The sequence below is a fragment of the Vigna unguiculata genome, chromosome 2, assembly GCF_004118075.2.
Source record: "Vigna unguiculata cultivar IT97K-499-35 chromosome 2, ASM411807v1, whole genome shotgun sequence".
In the NCBI taxonomy this organism is placed as follows: Eukaryota; Viridiplantae; Streptophyta; class Magnoliopsida; order Fabales; family Fabaceae; genus Vigna; species Vigna unguiculata.
In genome coordinates, this window is record NC_040280.1 from 17224636 (window position 1) to 17241653 (window position 17018).

The window sequence follows — 17018 nt, forward strand, 5'->3', positions numbered from 1 at the left end:
AACGTAATTTTATAAAAATTTCAAAAAACAAAATTATAAAATTCAAAAATTCAAATTCAAGTAAGATAATTATTTGATCAAGTTATTAGTTATCTAAATTAAAGTTAATAGTTAAACAAAATGAATTAATTAGTAAAAAAATTTAGTTTTGAAAAAAAAGTTAGTAATAGATGTCTAGTAAATAAAGAATAAGATGAATTAAGAAAATTCATTTGAATTAAATTTGACAAATATATATTTGTACAGTTAAAATAAGGGTTAAATATGTTTTAGGTCCCTTAACTTTAAGTGGATTTTGAAATTAGTCCATTTCGAAAGTTTATATTAATTTAGTCATTCGTCTTTCAAATTATGTGAAATTAGTCATTTTAATCAAATTTTATTAAGTTTATCTGACATTTCAAGCACGTTTTATAATAGTATTTGACTTAACATTAAACCAAAAATGTATCAAACAATATAAACAACTCAAATACAATCCTGAAATGCGTACGAAACATCAAATAAACCTATTAAAATTTGATTAAAAAGACTAAATCCACGTATTTCGAAAGATGAAAGACTAAATTGTTCCAAAGTTTTGAAATGGACTAATTTCAAAATTCACTTAAAGTTAAGGAACTAAAAACATATTTAACCCTTAAAATAATTTAATTTGTTAAAATTTTGGTGTAATTTGTTTTTAGAAAAATAAAATTAAATAATAAGTTGATTATAAATGAAATTATCTGAAAAGAAGTGAAGTAAACAATCAGATATACGATTAGGACTACATATTGTTAACTGAAACGTAATCAATAGCAAGAAATGATGCCCTAAGAGCGTTCTTTTGGTATGTCGTGTTTGAAAGTATGAATATATTTTGGATCGATCATGTTGTTCCTTTAAATCTATCTTTGTTTATATTTGACTTAACTTATCTTTGTCTTTTGATATTATTTTCATTTGTGAATTTGGAAGTAGTATTTGGCCGGCAAGGGTGCCAATAATCTTTATTTTTGAGTTCACTAAATTCTCAAATTCACCAAATAATTTATAATTGTTAATTTTTTTTTAAAATTTATATTTATAAAAAATTATAAAGTTTTGATAAAGTAATTTATTATAAATAAATGTACAAATTTATAAAAGTAGAAAAAATGTTAAAAATTCGTTTCATCAGAACACATAATTCCAGCAACAAACAACTTGAAAAATTCATCAAGAAGTTGTAGTTGAACAAAAGGATATAGTTTGGGAAAATAATTTTCAGATGGTCTACCCATGTCTACAAGTTCAAAAGTGATCTATAACAATTAAAAAAATTGAAGAAAAGAGCATACAATAGTAGAGGAACAACGGTCAGGAAGAATTTCTGGATATTGGGTGCTAGAACTAAATTGAAAAACCCAGGCAAGATCGCTAATTAGATTTTTATTAAGTTTCATTCGATTAAATTATGTTTTATTTGGATAAAGCTAAATATTTGGTGGAAGGTGTTTTTTTCATTTACGTGGGTATTTCTTGGGGTAAAGTTAAGTGGCGGGTGAGTGTTTTTTTTTTTCTCTTATTTATTTATTGTTATTATGTTTGACATATGGCGGAATTGTTTTTATAATATGTATATTATTATTATTATTATTATTATTATTATTATTATTATTATTATTATTATTATTATTATTATTATTATTATTATTAGTAGTAGTAGTAGTAGTAGATGTTGGAAGCATTGGAATAATATGTTTGTTTGGCAGCAAAAATAGATTTAATATATATATATATATATATATATATATATATATATATATATATATAAACAATTCCATAAAAACATCATAGTTGAAACAATTAAAAAGATTTACATCAAAAGACATTAATGTTTTAGCTAGCATCTAAAATATCATCATGGAGTGAAATATAAACCAAATATCATCATGGAGTGAAATATAAACCAAGTAACCAACACATAAAACAAGAATACAATAGAAATATAATCAAGTGCAATACAAAGAGAGTTTAGAAATTACATTTAATCCCAACTATAGAGGAATTATTTGCTCATGATGATGAATACAAGATGAACTTGGAGTAGCATCCTTCTTTCCATAGCTATATACTACTATACTATATATAGGTCCTAACTAACTAAGAGTATCTTTCTAGAATGGTACAAAACCAATATACAAAATCAGCATGAAAATAATAGGGGTCATACCCTGTATTTATAGAATTTTAAGTGATGCTCTAGCTTACAAATCTTGCAGTTTAGCCATGGAGGTTTCCTTCCAAAGTGGGTTTTCTTCTCAAGCTTGGGCATTCATCTTTTGCAGTTCAACAATGGAGGTTTCCCAACCATGGAGGTTTTCTGTTCATGCTCAACTTCAAATCTAGAGCTTCACGTTTCTTTACAATGAAGTTTTCTTAAAATTTAGCTTAAGCGCCAAATTCGTTGTTCAGTCGCAGACCTAAAATTTAACTTTGTCAGTTCATCTTTTGGTTTGAGCTGCAAACTTTTGGGCTCAACACCAACTTTATAATTTATTTCATTTTACCAGCAAAACAACACAAAATACATTAATTTCCACTTTTTATCATTTCTCATGACCTCATTCTGTAATTATGTAAAATTAGGACAATTTTAATGATTTTTACATTGATTTAGTGCAAGATAAGTGTCTAAATGATATGCAATTTAACTAATAGTTGATAATTACCATGCTACTAAATGTGAACCCCTCATTAGACAGTCAAATGAGTCAGCCAAAGTTTGGTCAAGTTGGTCAAACTAAATGGGCTAAAATGCAAATATTGAGATTTTTAAATTTCTCTACAAATTTGGACTATGTGATTGTAAGGGCTGAATTGAAAAATTGGGCAAAATTTATTTGTTGATCATTTATTAGATATACTTAATTTAATTATATTTGAAATTATTAACAAAAAATATCTGCAAAATATTTTTAAAATTGATCAAATATGTTAATTAGTTAGGATATATTACATTATCAGAAAATAGATTTCAACAAGAGAAAGACATGATTTGAGTCTTATATAAAGAGACCAAGGGGAAGCAGAAAAAGTAGTTCAAAGCTAGGAACCCTTTGAAGGTCTTGATCACGTCTTGCCCACCATTCTTTCATATTTTTATGTTATTTTTGCATTCCATGGAGTGCTAAGCTTCTATAGGGTTTGTTCCAATGTAATTTTGTTATGAATTTCGAGGTTATAATAAAATAATTTCGTTGTTCTTTTTATTATTGTTGAGGTTTTAATTTTTCTCTGTATTTTGTTTCTAAATCAAATAAAAAGTAATCAAAGTTGAAGGGTTTTTAAATTTAATTTAGACTTTACTTTGATTTAATTTAAAAGCTTTCATGTGATTAAATAAGTTTTTACCAATAATTGAGACTTTACTTCGATTAAAGATAATCATTTTAACTAAAATTAGTCCAGACTCTACTTTGATTAATTAAGCTTTTTATTTGGTGAGGAAACAAAGGAATAAACATGATTAGGCATAGTAAAGTTTAATTAAGACTGTACTTTGGTTGAATTTATTGTGAATAAACTAAAAGTTCTTATTGTTAATTAAGATTGTAGTTTGGTTAAAAATAAGAAAGCCAACAAATTAATTGAAACTTTACATTGATTGATTTGAAAATCTAAGACAATAATCAATTGACCAATAATATTTAGATAACTAATGATGAATCTATTTTGAAAAAGTAGTGAAATTAATCTATTTTCTTTATCATTATTTTTATATATTTACATCTTTTTGCTTTTTAATTCTTCCTCTCATTTATAATTTTATTATTTAATCTTTTATTTGTTTTATTTTACTTTATCTTCTATTATTTTTATTTTTTTTACTAACTATTTTTGTATAAATTTTATAGGGACTAGTTTGTTAGGAATTAATTTTATGTTAGTTGGGAGACGACTTTGGGTTATGTTAACCTTAATAATCTTTTTGGCTACTTTCTTGAGAATATTGAGGTTGTTATAAATAAGTAGTATTAATATCATTGTGTCAATGACAACACCAAATAACCTTCAATCTTCCTGGCATTGCTTGCGATGCGCCACACCAGATAACCTTTCTTAAAAACTCTTGGTTGAACTTTAGAGTTCTACTTTTTAACCCCTCATTACTTTGTGGCACCTTATCGAATTCGAGCATTCTCTTGCTTTTGAGCTATAGTAAATCTAAATCGATATGAAGACAATCTCCATTACTTTCGTGATCATATCGTTCCCGTTGAGAAGATGGTTCTTCTAACTCCACTAGCATCATGGCATTAGTGCCATAGACCAAGATGAATGGTGTCTCCTTAGTGGACAATTGAGGAGTGCACCTATACATCCACAACACTTCTATAGTAAGTCTTCAGATCATATCCCCTTGGTCGAGTCCAACCTCTTTTTCAACTCTACTAGGATAACCTTATTTGCAACCTCGACTTGCACTTTTAACTGTGAATGTTCAACGAAGCTATTCTTGTTGCCAAGATTAGCATAAAACTCAACCAAACTCTTGTTTAAGAACTGCTTACCACATTCAGTTATTGTAGTATGCAGTATTCCATACCGACATACTATATTGGCCAACTTTGAGAGCACATCGACTCTTATATTATCTCCTTTTGAAATGTGTTTTAACTTGACCTCGGTGAATTCCTCCAATATGGTCTTAACCAAATGGTAATATTGGAGTAACAAAGCATCATTCACCTAGTACTCCCCTGTGAGGTGTTGTATAGTGAGTCGAGAATCAGTTTGGCATATTATCAAGGTAGTCCCCATCTCCTTTTCTAGTGTAAGGTCTTATATTATTGCTTCATACTCGATTTGGTTATTAGAGGTCATGAAATCAAGATGTAGTGACTTCTCTAACAATAAATCATTAGGACCTTCAAGCACGATATTGACCTTCCTCCTTCTGGAAATGACGAGCCATCTACATATAGTACCCGCCATGATGTTGGCACAAGCAAGCTTGAAGCAAAGAATTGATAAAGCCAAGTTCATGAAGATCATGTGTGTTTGATGAAGATTGATGAAGATCCACTTGAAGATTGTGTTTTTAGTGTATTAAATCTAGAAATAATATGTTAAATGTAATGATTATGTGTTATATCATGTCGGTAGGCTATATGACATAGGTTAGATATCTTGTTAGTCTTAGTGTATCTCTTTTAATCTATTAAAATGGGTTTTAACACATTAAAAGGCTTGCAGTATATAGTTTCTGGTATGAATGTATTCAATTAGTTGAATTATTTTTCAATGGACTGATTTCACATAAGTCCTGTGAAATCAACTAACTGTACGAAAAATTCAACCGACTAATTTCATTTAAACCAAACTATATATGATGTGTTTTTTAGAGCAGAGACACAATTCTGAGTTTTTGAAGGCAAAATCTTGTCATTCATCACTGAAAAACTCTCTCTCTACAATACACAACTACAATGTGTTGATTGAAGATCTTGGTTGATCTTGGCGGCATTTTGGCTTGTGAGTAGCTTTAAGAACACATGTATGGTTGGCTAGGGAGACTCACCCTCAGTTTTGGATGTTCTTGTGTCTCTGGTTGTTTTGCCTGATGTGATTTTAGGTCTATAAGTGTGATTCTTGCAGGGTGTACGTCTAGATTTTTGTGAGTCAAAAATCATGTGAATTTCTTTGTTCAAAAGTGTCATCTTGGTGTTTGATTTGTAAAACTTTTGAATATAGTGGAAACCAGGCTTAGGTTTTCTTGGTAAACTGGATGTAACTTTGTGATTGAGTGAACCAGTATAAAAACAATTGTGCAATTCTCTTTCCTTCATCTCACTCACTTTGAATTACTCTAAAAACTCCATAAAACCAAGGAATCCACTCTTTGTTGTGCTTTAATGCATTCTTGTGTGATATGAGGTTGTATACTTGTTAGAAATATTGTTTGGAATAAGTCTTGTATGTAAAAGTTTGTTGTTTGAGTTAAATCTGTGAATTCTGCATTCTGCATAAATTCCCAGGATTTTAGCCGACTAATTTGAAATTTTAATCGACTGTTTCATAACTCAAGAACAAATTAGTCTTTTGTTTTATTTTTTGACTGATTGAAAGTGTACTGTTTTGCAGCTTTTACATTCTAATTCTCCAGTCAATTTAATTCAATTAAAAGGGGTTTTATGCACTAGTGCAGAAAGGGGATTTGGCAGCAATTATTTTTTCCATTCTACCCCGAACTGAGGCATATTAGGACGAGGCCAAATGGGGTCAGATTTTGGCCTCAGGTGTGAACCGAAGTAGAAACCTCACATTCTACCTTGGTCCTTATGACAACCGAAGCCATATGGTACGATAAAAAATCAACCCTAGGTTCTTCCACCACCTTTGGACCACCATGGAAGCCTCCGTCCATCTTTGACTCACCAAAAACCACCACGCCATCTAGGAACCTCTACCACTCGCATGTTCACGCATCAACGAGTCCACTATCGTCTCGCAACAGTCACCGAAGACAAAACCACTAACGTTCATCACAAATTTGCACCATGAACAACAACACCGCGGATTGTAGCAATGTTCGCGGGGAAGGAGACCCAATGATGCGACGTGGCTATGCGAGTAGACGAAGCAACAGACCTGTGGTGAGGTGAGTGGCCGGAGCGCAACAATAGCAGAAGGCGATACGAGCGAGGCGCGATGAGAAAAATCACAGGCGTGAGGAAGAAGAAGAAGAAGAAGAAGAAGAAAAGGGATTCACATTTTTGAACCCTAACCGAACTTATGGCCCCGATTCAATTTTTAATTGAGGCAGAAAACCCTTTTTGGCATCGGTTCAATTTCAATCGAGGCCAAACATTACCCTAGTGGCATTTTTGAAATACTACACTAGTGATGCTTTCAAAAAAGTTTTAAACAACCAATCCAATCCCCCTCCCCCCCTCCTTTGGCTTAAATCACTAAGACTATCCCTGTTTAGAACTCACTAGAAAAATCAGCCCAACACTAGGCCTTTATAGTCCCCTCTACTCGAAACAAATGTGGAATTCTATAACTCCATAGTCCAAAACACCATTTTACCTGTTAGGTTTGGCTTTGGCAGAATTTTTTGGATGGGGTAATTTGTTCTTACCACCACCATATAGCTTTGAAAAAAAGGTCTCGACCTTGTCACTATAGTTAATGGTGACAACACCACCTTCTCCACCATTTGATAAAAAGAATCTACGTCTTGCAAAGTTCTACTAACGAAGTATACCAGGTGTTCTTCGTTATCTTGTTCCTGAAGAATGGTCGTGTAGATTATGTCCTTAATTGCAGCGATATATATCAGCAAGGGCTTAGATGTGTTCGACTTTTGCAACACCAAGGGAGATGTTTATGCTTTCTTAATATGATTTAAGTTGGTTTGACAAGCCTTAACCCAAAGGAACTTGGTCGACTACTTTAATAATTTTATCACCGATTTCGTCTTCCCAACTAGTCTCGATAAGAAACGAGATATAATTATCAATCAACCAGTTAACATTTGTACTTCTTTGACATTTTTCGGTCTTCTCATCTCAATGACAACTTGACATTGCTCAAGATTCGCCTTTATTCCTTGATGTGTTAGCATAAATTCCCAAAAATTACCTCTACCAACACCAAAAACACACTTCTCTAGGTTAAGATGTAGATTATACACTTTTAAGGCTGAGAATACATCAATAAAATCCTTTGCACATTGAGAATGAGAGGAGACTTAACCACTATATAATCCAAATATACCTTTACATTATTGTCGATGAGGTGAAGAAATACTTTGTCCATAAGCTACTGATAAGTTGCTCATGCATTCTTCAGGCCAAATGGCATTACTTCACAATAATAATAGGTTTCCTCTATGATAAAAAGTCATTTTAAGCTTACCCATTTTTGCCATGAGAATCTAATTGTAACATGAGTAGGCATTTAAGAAACTCAGCATGTTATTCCTTGCTACACCATCAACTAGCTGATCGGTACTTGGCAAAGTATGGCCATCATTTTGACAAGCTTTGTTTAGGTTCGTGTAATTGGTACACATTGGCCATTTTCCAGTAGGCTTTTTGACTAAGACAACATTGGTCAACCAAGTTGTGTATTGAGCTTCTCGAACAAACCCTACTTGTAAAAATTGCACAATCTCAAAGCCAAATTCGCATAAAACGTCTAAGGTGGTAGCCTAAATAATCTCTTTTATCTTGTCCTTAAGGGTTATACAATGTTTCCTCATATTGGCATTTGGTGGTGTATACGCCTTCTTGAGTGTCGACAGGAGATCTGCTTATAATGCCTCGTCTAAAACACGAGATTCGGTGTTGTTAAGTGGGGTATATCACGAGAACCGAGTAGGTTTAAGCTCTTTTTGCCTGAAACCACCCTTAGTGCAACATCTCGTTTTGACGACTTCTTTCAATTGGCATGGTCTTTTGACTTGTTTTTGAATTCCCTTAACTATTCTAGTTGCATAAATTTTGCAGCATGTTGCCTCAACTCATCCCAGCTAGCAACTGAAGCCATACATAAATCATTTGCAAAGGGTCCCGACCTTAGTGCAACGACCATATGATGCAAAGCTACTTTAAGTTTCAGGTTCCTAATAATGAGGGAAATCTTCCCAAACCACTCCATAAAAGAACACAAATACTATCCCTTCTTTTGTATTATGTTGACAAGGGTTAAGGAAGTGAAGCTGTAAGACTAACAAGTCGCAAATTACATCCCAAACTGCCCTACTAGAGTGCTAAAGCAATCTATCGAGACTGGAGGCAATTGAGAGAACCAATTAAAGGTGGCTCCCTTCAAAGTGGTAGGAAAAACTTTGCACATGGCTACACCATCAATGGTGTATAGACTAACTTGAGTAACATAAACATTGATATGTTCATCTAGGTCAATATTGCCATCATATCAGTCTAGGGTAAGGGGACTTCTAGTTGGGAAGGAGAGAGTTTTCCATGATGTCGTCCATGAAGGGATGCCAACGACTTTCTCCCACCACGAGTGATGTATTGGTTGTGCTTCCAATCTTTAGAGTGGTGTTATAACCACTTTCCTCCTCAATCTCGGGTAGAAGCTAAAGATGGGATACATTTTTTTGCATTATCTCCTTCTCTTTCCACTTCTCGCCTCCTTCTACCTTCCTCTTTGGCTTAGCATTCTCTTGCCTCTATGCATCCATCTCCTCGATATTTCTCTTATTGTACTCAACAAACTCTCGTTTCATTTCCAGCAACATAGCCATCTCTTATGATACCTAGTCGACCTCCCTAGGTAATATCATCTTGCTTCTTGTAGATATATATAGTCTTTCTTCACATAATACTCCTCGGTCACACTTTGGGCGCCAAAATGATCTTGTAGGATTGAATATATCTGGTAAAGATCCCCATGAACATTTCTTCTCACATAATCCAACCTTCAACTTCACATCCCCAAGCAAAAATGTCCAAGGTCCTCATCTCCTCAAGACTGAAATATGGTGTGCCTTTAGAAGACACTCTGACGGTCGAGTCAGTCAAGTGCATCAAATAGTAATAAATGTTGTGCTCTTTGTACTGTGTTTATGGGCTTTTATTTGGATGAGCCTGATCCACATACTAAATCACCTTGATTAACTTGCTTAAAACTTTTCTAATGCAGTTTGGTCATTTACCTTGATTTAATCCTAATTATCCTTGTTATTGTCTTGACCAACATGTTGTTTTGTCTAAGTATATTCAGGCCAACATCATCTTAGATCAGGTAATCGAAATGTTTTAAAATATGTATAGTACAAAATATATATATATATATATATATATATATATATATATATATATATATATATATATTTCCATTAAAATAAAAACATCATAGTTGAAACAATTGAAAAAAAAAGTTAATGTTTTAGCTAAGATCTAAAATATCATCGCGGAAATTTGGACTGAAGCACATGCATGTGCTTATACTTAATACGTCATTTGTACTTTCAAATGAACTATCTCAACAAGTTATATATGTAGAAATGATCTCTAGATATATGTATATGGGTTATTCAAATACGGTTAATAAATGTTAATTGAAAGAGTACATGGAAGACATGTTTAGCTTTATTTTACTGAACTTCAACTATAAAACAACAAAAAACAAGCAAATATGTGTATAATTATTATATTTCATATATAAATTATTTGCTGTTTTATTTCCTTCATAAAAGCTCAGATACTAATTGTGAAAGATTGGTTAATTAGGTTTGGTAAAAAGAATCTTCAAACTGATTAGTCACGTGCAAAGTAGGGGAAATAAAAATCTTACAGTATGCCCAACCCACACTTTTACTGTGTACATATTTAGTTGTGGTGCCTGAACAAGGAAGGGGAAAAAGGAGGTGGGCATATACATGTATTCAGCTGCTATGATTGTACCAACAATGAAAAAGTTAAAGAGGCCAACTCCCCAAAAACAAAAATAATAAGAAGATAATTTTTGTCTAGTACATCTTCTAGTTCTAATAATATCTATAAATAAATACATTATAAACATTACAAGTTGGGAGGCAAAAAATGTGCGTATGACAAAAGTTGCTTGTCCCACACCCGCCAACCATACTGTATCAAATTTATAATTTGATTTTATTAAGATAACTCCGCTTTTTACCTAGGAACCAAATTATTTTTAGTAGAAAATTATATATCATATTCGTGGCCATAACTCCACAACGTGGTGTGAACGCTTGACAAAATAGTTGCTGTGACAACCTTAGATCCTCCAAACCTCAAGTTTAGGCTATATATACAAAAACTCTGAGGCCATATTATAATACAAATAGATAAAGGAGTTTGGGAAAGATGGAGCAGAAGGAAAACCATGCCAGAAGGAAAAAGGGAGGGCTTATAACAATGCCCTTCATCTTTGGTAAGCCTCAAATTATATTAAAATTTTCCCTCCATTCACAACCTTCTTAGCCAACAAAGGTTGTTCTTGTTGGTAAGAAACAAAATCATATCTTTTAAAGGCACGAGTTTGAATCTTAGCTATAACGTGACAATCACATTACTAAGTAATTTGGTAGTATTTTTTCGAGTCTTGAGGTTTGGTCAAATTCTATAGTGTGATTATGAGATTCTGCTACCTAGCTCCTCGAACCACAAGACTAAGTAAATGGCTTTGGATCTGACATGTAAACTTTGGATTGATTTGTTTTGGTGCAGCTAATGAGATTTGTGAGAAGCTGGCCGTAGTGGGATTCAATACAAACATGATTAGCTACTTGACTACACAGCTTCATATGCCATTAACCAAAGCCGCTAACACTCTCACTAACTTCAGTGGAACTGCAAGCTTGACACCTTTGCTTGGTGCTTTCATTGCTGATTCTTTCGCCGGAAAGTTCTGGACTGTTACTGCTGCTTCCATCATATATCAGATAGTAAACACCTTTTACTAACTTTCTTTTGTGTTCAAATTAGTGTACTATGCATACTCAGATTTTAAACTTCTTGGTGTTGCAGTAAAACTTAATAGAGGCTCTTCCATATTGGGAAAAGAAACATTCACATATCATATTTGCTTAGTTGTTAACTTTTTTCACGTGAGGATATCTGCAGAGGTGTTAGGACATGGAAAAAGGCCACACTGGTAACAAGTAATTATAATTAACGGATGCTTAGATGGAATAAAAACATGAAAGTGGGAAATGTTTTAAGTCTGATTGTGTTTGATGAAAGATCATGTCATTATTTTCTTTGTCCATTTTATAAAGACACATGATTAGAATGGAACCTTTTCCTAACTAGTCACCGTTTGTGTAAACTAATCAGGGAATGATTAGTTTGACCCTCTCAGCGGTGCTTCCACAGTTTAGGCCACCTCCTTGCAGAGGTGAAGAGGTATGCCAACAAGCGAGTGGGGGACAGCTGGCAGTTCTCTATGTCTCACTCCTTCTTGGGGCTCTCGGGTCGGGCGGTATCCGACCCTGCATCGTCGCATTCGGGGCGGACCAGTTCGACGAGTCGGATCCCAAACAGACAACAAGGACATGGACTTACTTCAACTGGTATTATTTTGTGATGGGTGCAGCGATTCTTGTCGCTGTCACTGTTTTGGTTTACATTCAAGATAACATTGGATGGGGATTGGGCCTCGGGATCCCCACCGTCGCAATGTTCATCTCAATTATTGCATTCATTGTCGGGTACCCGCTTTACCGGAACTTGAACCCGGCTGGGAGCCCGTTTACCCGATTGGTTCAAGTGGGTGTGGCGGCAATTCGGAAGAGAAAGGTGGCAAATGTGTCAGAAGCTAGTTTACTGTACCAAAATGATGAACTAGATGCGTCTATTTCGTTGGGAGGGAAGCTTCTCCATAGTGGACAAATGAAGTAAGTGCCTCAAATATATCTTCTTTTAAAAAATAAAAGAATTATTGTGAATCATGTATCCACTTGCTTTTTTTTTAAGCTTTCTGAAAAAATATAACTACTAAACTTTTACTAGATTTTCTGGTTGGATCAGTGGTCAGGAAGTGATGGACCACGTTCATAAAATGTTCTGGAAAAAAGTTTCATCATGCTGATTTACCCATCATTTAAATTTATAAAGAAGATAAAATAAAAGAACGTGAAAAATTAATAGAATATAAAAAAAATACAAATTATATGTATTTTTCAAGAAAAGATTTATACCTCATGTCCTAATAATTTTGAATTTGAAAAGAGTTAAAACTTTTGGTGTGACACGTACAATCTTAATCCCTTGGTTCAATGTTTTCAAATAAAGTTAAAACTATTAATATAGGTCTGTCTGTTGAATGTTAAAAGTCTCATACAAAATTTTATAAGATTAAAATAGATTTTAATATTTACTTCTTAATTGATGTTATGTTTTAAAATACCAAATACATGTTTAAGTCTTCTTTTTTAGATGACCATTTTCTGTGCTGATGAACATATTTTGTTATCATTCAACATGAGAGAGAGAAAGATCCATTTCATATTAGGCAGATAACCACAAACTACATAATCTTTCATGTCACTCTAAATTTATCATGTGCAAAGAAAAAAAGTGATGTCTTGTCCGTACATTAAATCAATTATATGGTTGTTTTTGGTTTTCTTGGCGACCACAATGTTCGTTTGATATATATCTTTAGCAATTAGACTTTGGAAAAGATGCCTTTCTAGTCCCACCGAGTACCAAATAATGTCCAGAGTAATGATAACCTTAGTTTTAGGTCCACAGAATATCTATCCTTTTGGTTTGCGAATTATAATGTACTTTAGTAATGAATGACCAATATTACTTCTCATTAAAATTGTGATTACTATATTTTTTATATAGTAAATACTACATTAAAAGAGATATATGTTGCAAAATAAAAAATAAATATATGCAAACACAAATCCATCAACAAAGCATAAGTTCGTGCGGGCTCATCTTCAAAGAAATTATTAGTGTCACTAATTTCTCTGTCTGTGTCAACAAATTCAACGACATTAAAACAGTTGATTAAAGAAATTACGAGTGTCATTAATTTTTGTGTCTCTGTGTCATCAAAAACATAAGTTTAGCTAACATCACTTTCCTTATTATGGGGCACATTTTAGAAAAAACAAAAGAAAATGTTGGTGCTTTATATTATATGTTTTATAATTAATACGACTTTATATTTATTCATTGTCATTAAATGTTAGGAGTACATGTATTTTATATTAAAGAATAGTGAGAAGAATTTTTTAAAAGTTAATAATTTTGAATAGTTTGGTATATTGATAATATTTTTAAAAAGCCGTATTAACTTAATTGCTTTCATTATTTTGTATGATTATATAAGAAGTGTGTCAGGATTAGGTTTGTTGAAAATAATGAGATTTTTGGCATTTCTTACTAAATAAAGTTTTCCATGTTGAAAATGGATACAGATTTTTGGACAAGGCAGCAATTGTGACAGAAGACGATGACAGCAAAACACCCAATTTATGGAGGCTAAGCACAGTGCACAGAGTGGAAGAATTGAAATCCATAATCAGAATGGGACCGATATGGGCCTCAGGCATTCTTCTCATCACAGCCTATGCTCAACAAAACACGTTCTCTCTGCAACAAGCCAAAACCATGAACAGACACCTAACCAAAAGCTTTCAAATTCCAGCAGGCTCCATGTCCGTCTTCACAATTCTCACCATGCTCATCACCACTGCATTCTATGACCGAGTCTTCATCAAAGTTGCCCGAAGATTCACTGGGTTGGACCGTGGCATAAGCTTCCTTCACAGAATGGGAATTGGGTTTGTGATCTCAACCTTGGCTACGTTGGTGGCTGGTTTTGTTGAAATAAAGAGAAAGAAAGCAGCTTTGGCATATGGACTTTATGACCACCCACATAGCACAATCCCAATCTCTGTGTTTTGGCTTGTGCCACAGTACAGTCTTCATGGAATGGCTGAGGCATTTATGTCGATTGGGCACTTGGAGTTTTTCTATGACCAGGCTCCAGAGAGCATGAGGAGCACTGCAATGGCACTATTTTGGACTGCGATTTCTGCTGGGAACTATGTGAGTACCCTTTTGGTTACTTTGGTCCACAAGTTCAGTGCTGGACCTAATGGCTCCAATTGGCTCCCTGATAACCTCAACAAGGGAAAATTAGAGTACTTTTACTGGATCATCACGTTACTGCAGTTTTTCAATCTTATTTACTACTTGGTTTGTGCCAAATTGTACACTTACAAACCAATTCAGGTTCATGACAAAGGGAATGGCAGTTCCGATGGGAATCAAATTGAACTCACCACCCCTGTCTCAGTGTGATGTTGTAGGACTAGGAGCCTCTTACCCTTTCAATGACTATGATTGGACACTAGGAGACCCATGTGCTGTATATAAATAATAAATAATAATTATTATTGCTAAACAGTTATGGGAAAAATGCCTCCTATATCTTTTAACATGGTTGACTGAAATCCCATAAACTCATAAACCTCTTTAAACTTAGGAAAAGTCACATTCTTATCACGGAGGAAAAATAGAAAAAAAATGAACAAGACAACATATTAGCTCATCTACTGTTGTGCATTTACGCTTAGACTGTCATTTACTCCCGTGCAACAAAAACACAAGATACATGGTAAGCTAATAACATAATTAAAATATTTGTATAATACTAATGCAACAATACATTCTAATATATGCCATGTAATTCAATAAAACACTTGTCTGCGCACAAAGCCTACACAACCATTCCATTCGCACAGACCAACTTACACAAAGCCAAATGGAACATTACGCTATACACAAAGCTTAACAATCATATCATTCACACAAAATTGATTTGCGCAGACCCAAATACCACAGTCTGCTACGCATAGAGCCTAATTAATCAATCATACTACTCACACAAACCTACCATGTCAATTTCATATGTACATTACAATTACCCACCACCTTTATTTTTGGCATCACCTCATACTTCACTCAAATGCCCAACTCTATTGTTCCTCCAACAATAAAGACACTTTAATAGATTATTCAAACATTTGAAAGTCTCCCCAACTAGGCTTATGTAATGTCCCAAATTCTAAAATCGGTATAGAAAGTAGCATGGTGGCAATTTTGTATTTAATTACAAAGACTTTTTATGCCAGTTAGACTTAGAACTTATATAAAAAGTAGGAATATTCTATTATTTTAAATTCAAAATGCAGAAACTATGTCGCTCTTTGTTTGTGTCTAGATATGTGTCAAGTTTCATTGTGTTCAACGGAGCTCATCGTTCATCATCATCATCGAAGATGTCTAGATCTGCATAGAAGGTGTCGTCGCTTGTGTGGAAGTGTTGTCTTCTCCGAAAAGGGTCTCTGTTGCGCTGGTGATTTGGTGAGGTCACTTTTTGCAATGACGCACAATGCGATCTAGTTTCTGCGTGGTTGTGCGTGGAATTGTGGTGCAACATTTTTCGAGGACGCTTGCGATGTAGATCTATAAGCAATGCAATGATTTCACATTGGTGAAGCTTGTTCTTGCTCCGGTTCGTCCTACTATGGGGAGGGTTCGTAGTTGCGCGCCTTATCCGACGAGGTGTAGGGACACTAATGCAGATTTTGCTTTTTACCTCGCCTTATATGCCTCGGTTGGCCAGGAACCGAAGAATATAATGGCGCGGTGGCATTTTTACAATTCCAGGCAACTTTTATACCTTGGTTCAGCTAAAATCCGAAGCAAAAAGGGGTTATATGCTTCGGTTCAAAAAAACCGGTGCCAAAGGTTACTCATATGCTTCGGTTGCACATACCCGAAGCCAAAAATGTGGCTCTTTGACCTCGGGTGACATTGAACCGGGGCCAAATAAGACTATATGCCTCGATTATTAATTGAACCGAGACCATATACTTTAATTAGGGCACAAAACTCGTGAGCCCCTCTTCTCCTTCCCCGCGCTGCATTTCTCCTCTCTCTCTCTCTGCAAGTTGTTGCACGAAAACGAAGACGAGGACGCCTCCATCGTATGAAAACGAGAACCACCATTGGCGAGTAGTAGAAAACTCACGGGAAACGACCGCAACCAGCACATTACCCCCGCTGGAGACGCGAACAAAACCACAAAATGAAAACTTTGCGTGAGCCACCGCTGCAGGAAGAGAGACCACCACTGCTACTGTCGTGATGCCTCTACCAAGGAAGAAGAAAGGGGCAGCACGCCTCCCACTACCAGTAGTAAGCAGCAGCACCACCGTTACAACGAACGCACCGTGAAACCCCACCACTGTGATGCCGGCAACCACGCAACCATCGGAGTTGCAGCTCGACGCAAATGGAGACACTTCCATGGAGGCGAAAGAGCAACAACTCCTCGTGCTATAGGCACCACAACAGACATGCAAAGAAAACCATACTAGAACCAAGCATCGCCATGACGCGTCATCATTCCAAACGCAAAGAGAAAACAACTCTATGGCCTCGGGTGATAACCGAGGCTAAAAGACCCCCCTCTCCTTTTGGCCTCGCCCTAATATGCCTCGGATCTAAAATTAAGGCAGA

The 17018-nt window shown here is 34.6% G+C and overlaps 1 protein-coding gene across 1 annotated transcript; it reads left to right on the top strand.

Annotated features, from left to right (window-relative positions):
* Positions 1-10709: 10709 nt before the first annotated feature.
* On the top strand, positions 10710-14895 carry LOC114174282 (protein NRT1/ PTR FAMILY 3.1). The gene is made up of 4 exons (XM_028059097.1): positions 10710-10899; positions 11196-11413; positions 11805-12364; positions 13904-14895. Exons 1-4 carry the CDS (start codon positions 10833-10835, stop codon positions 14790-14792), a joined length of 1734 nt encoding a protein of 577 aa, XP_027914898.1. The 5' UTR covers positions 10710-10832; the 3' UTR covers positions 14793-14895.
* Positions 14896-17018: the final 2123 nt, after the last annotated feature.

Excerpts from the sequence above, each read along its gene's own strand:
- LOC114174282 (XM_028059097.1), top strand. The coding sequence starts at position 10,833 with ATGGAGCAGAAGGAAAACCATGCCAGAAGGAAAAAGGGAGGGCTTATA. Across the intron at positions 11,414-11,804 it reads CTTCCATCATATATCAGATA|GGAATGATTAGTTTGACCCT; the intron begins GTAAACACCTTT and ends TAAACTAATCAG. Across the intron at positions 12,365-13,903 it reads CTCCATAGTGGACAAATGAA|ATTTTTGGACAAGGCAGCAA; the intron begins GTAAGTGCCTCA and ends AAATGGATACAG.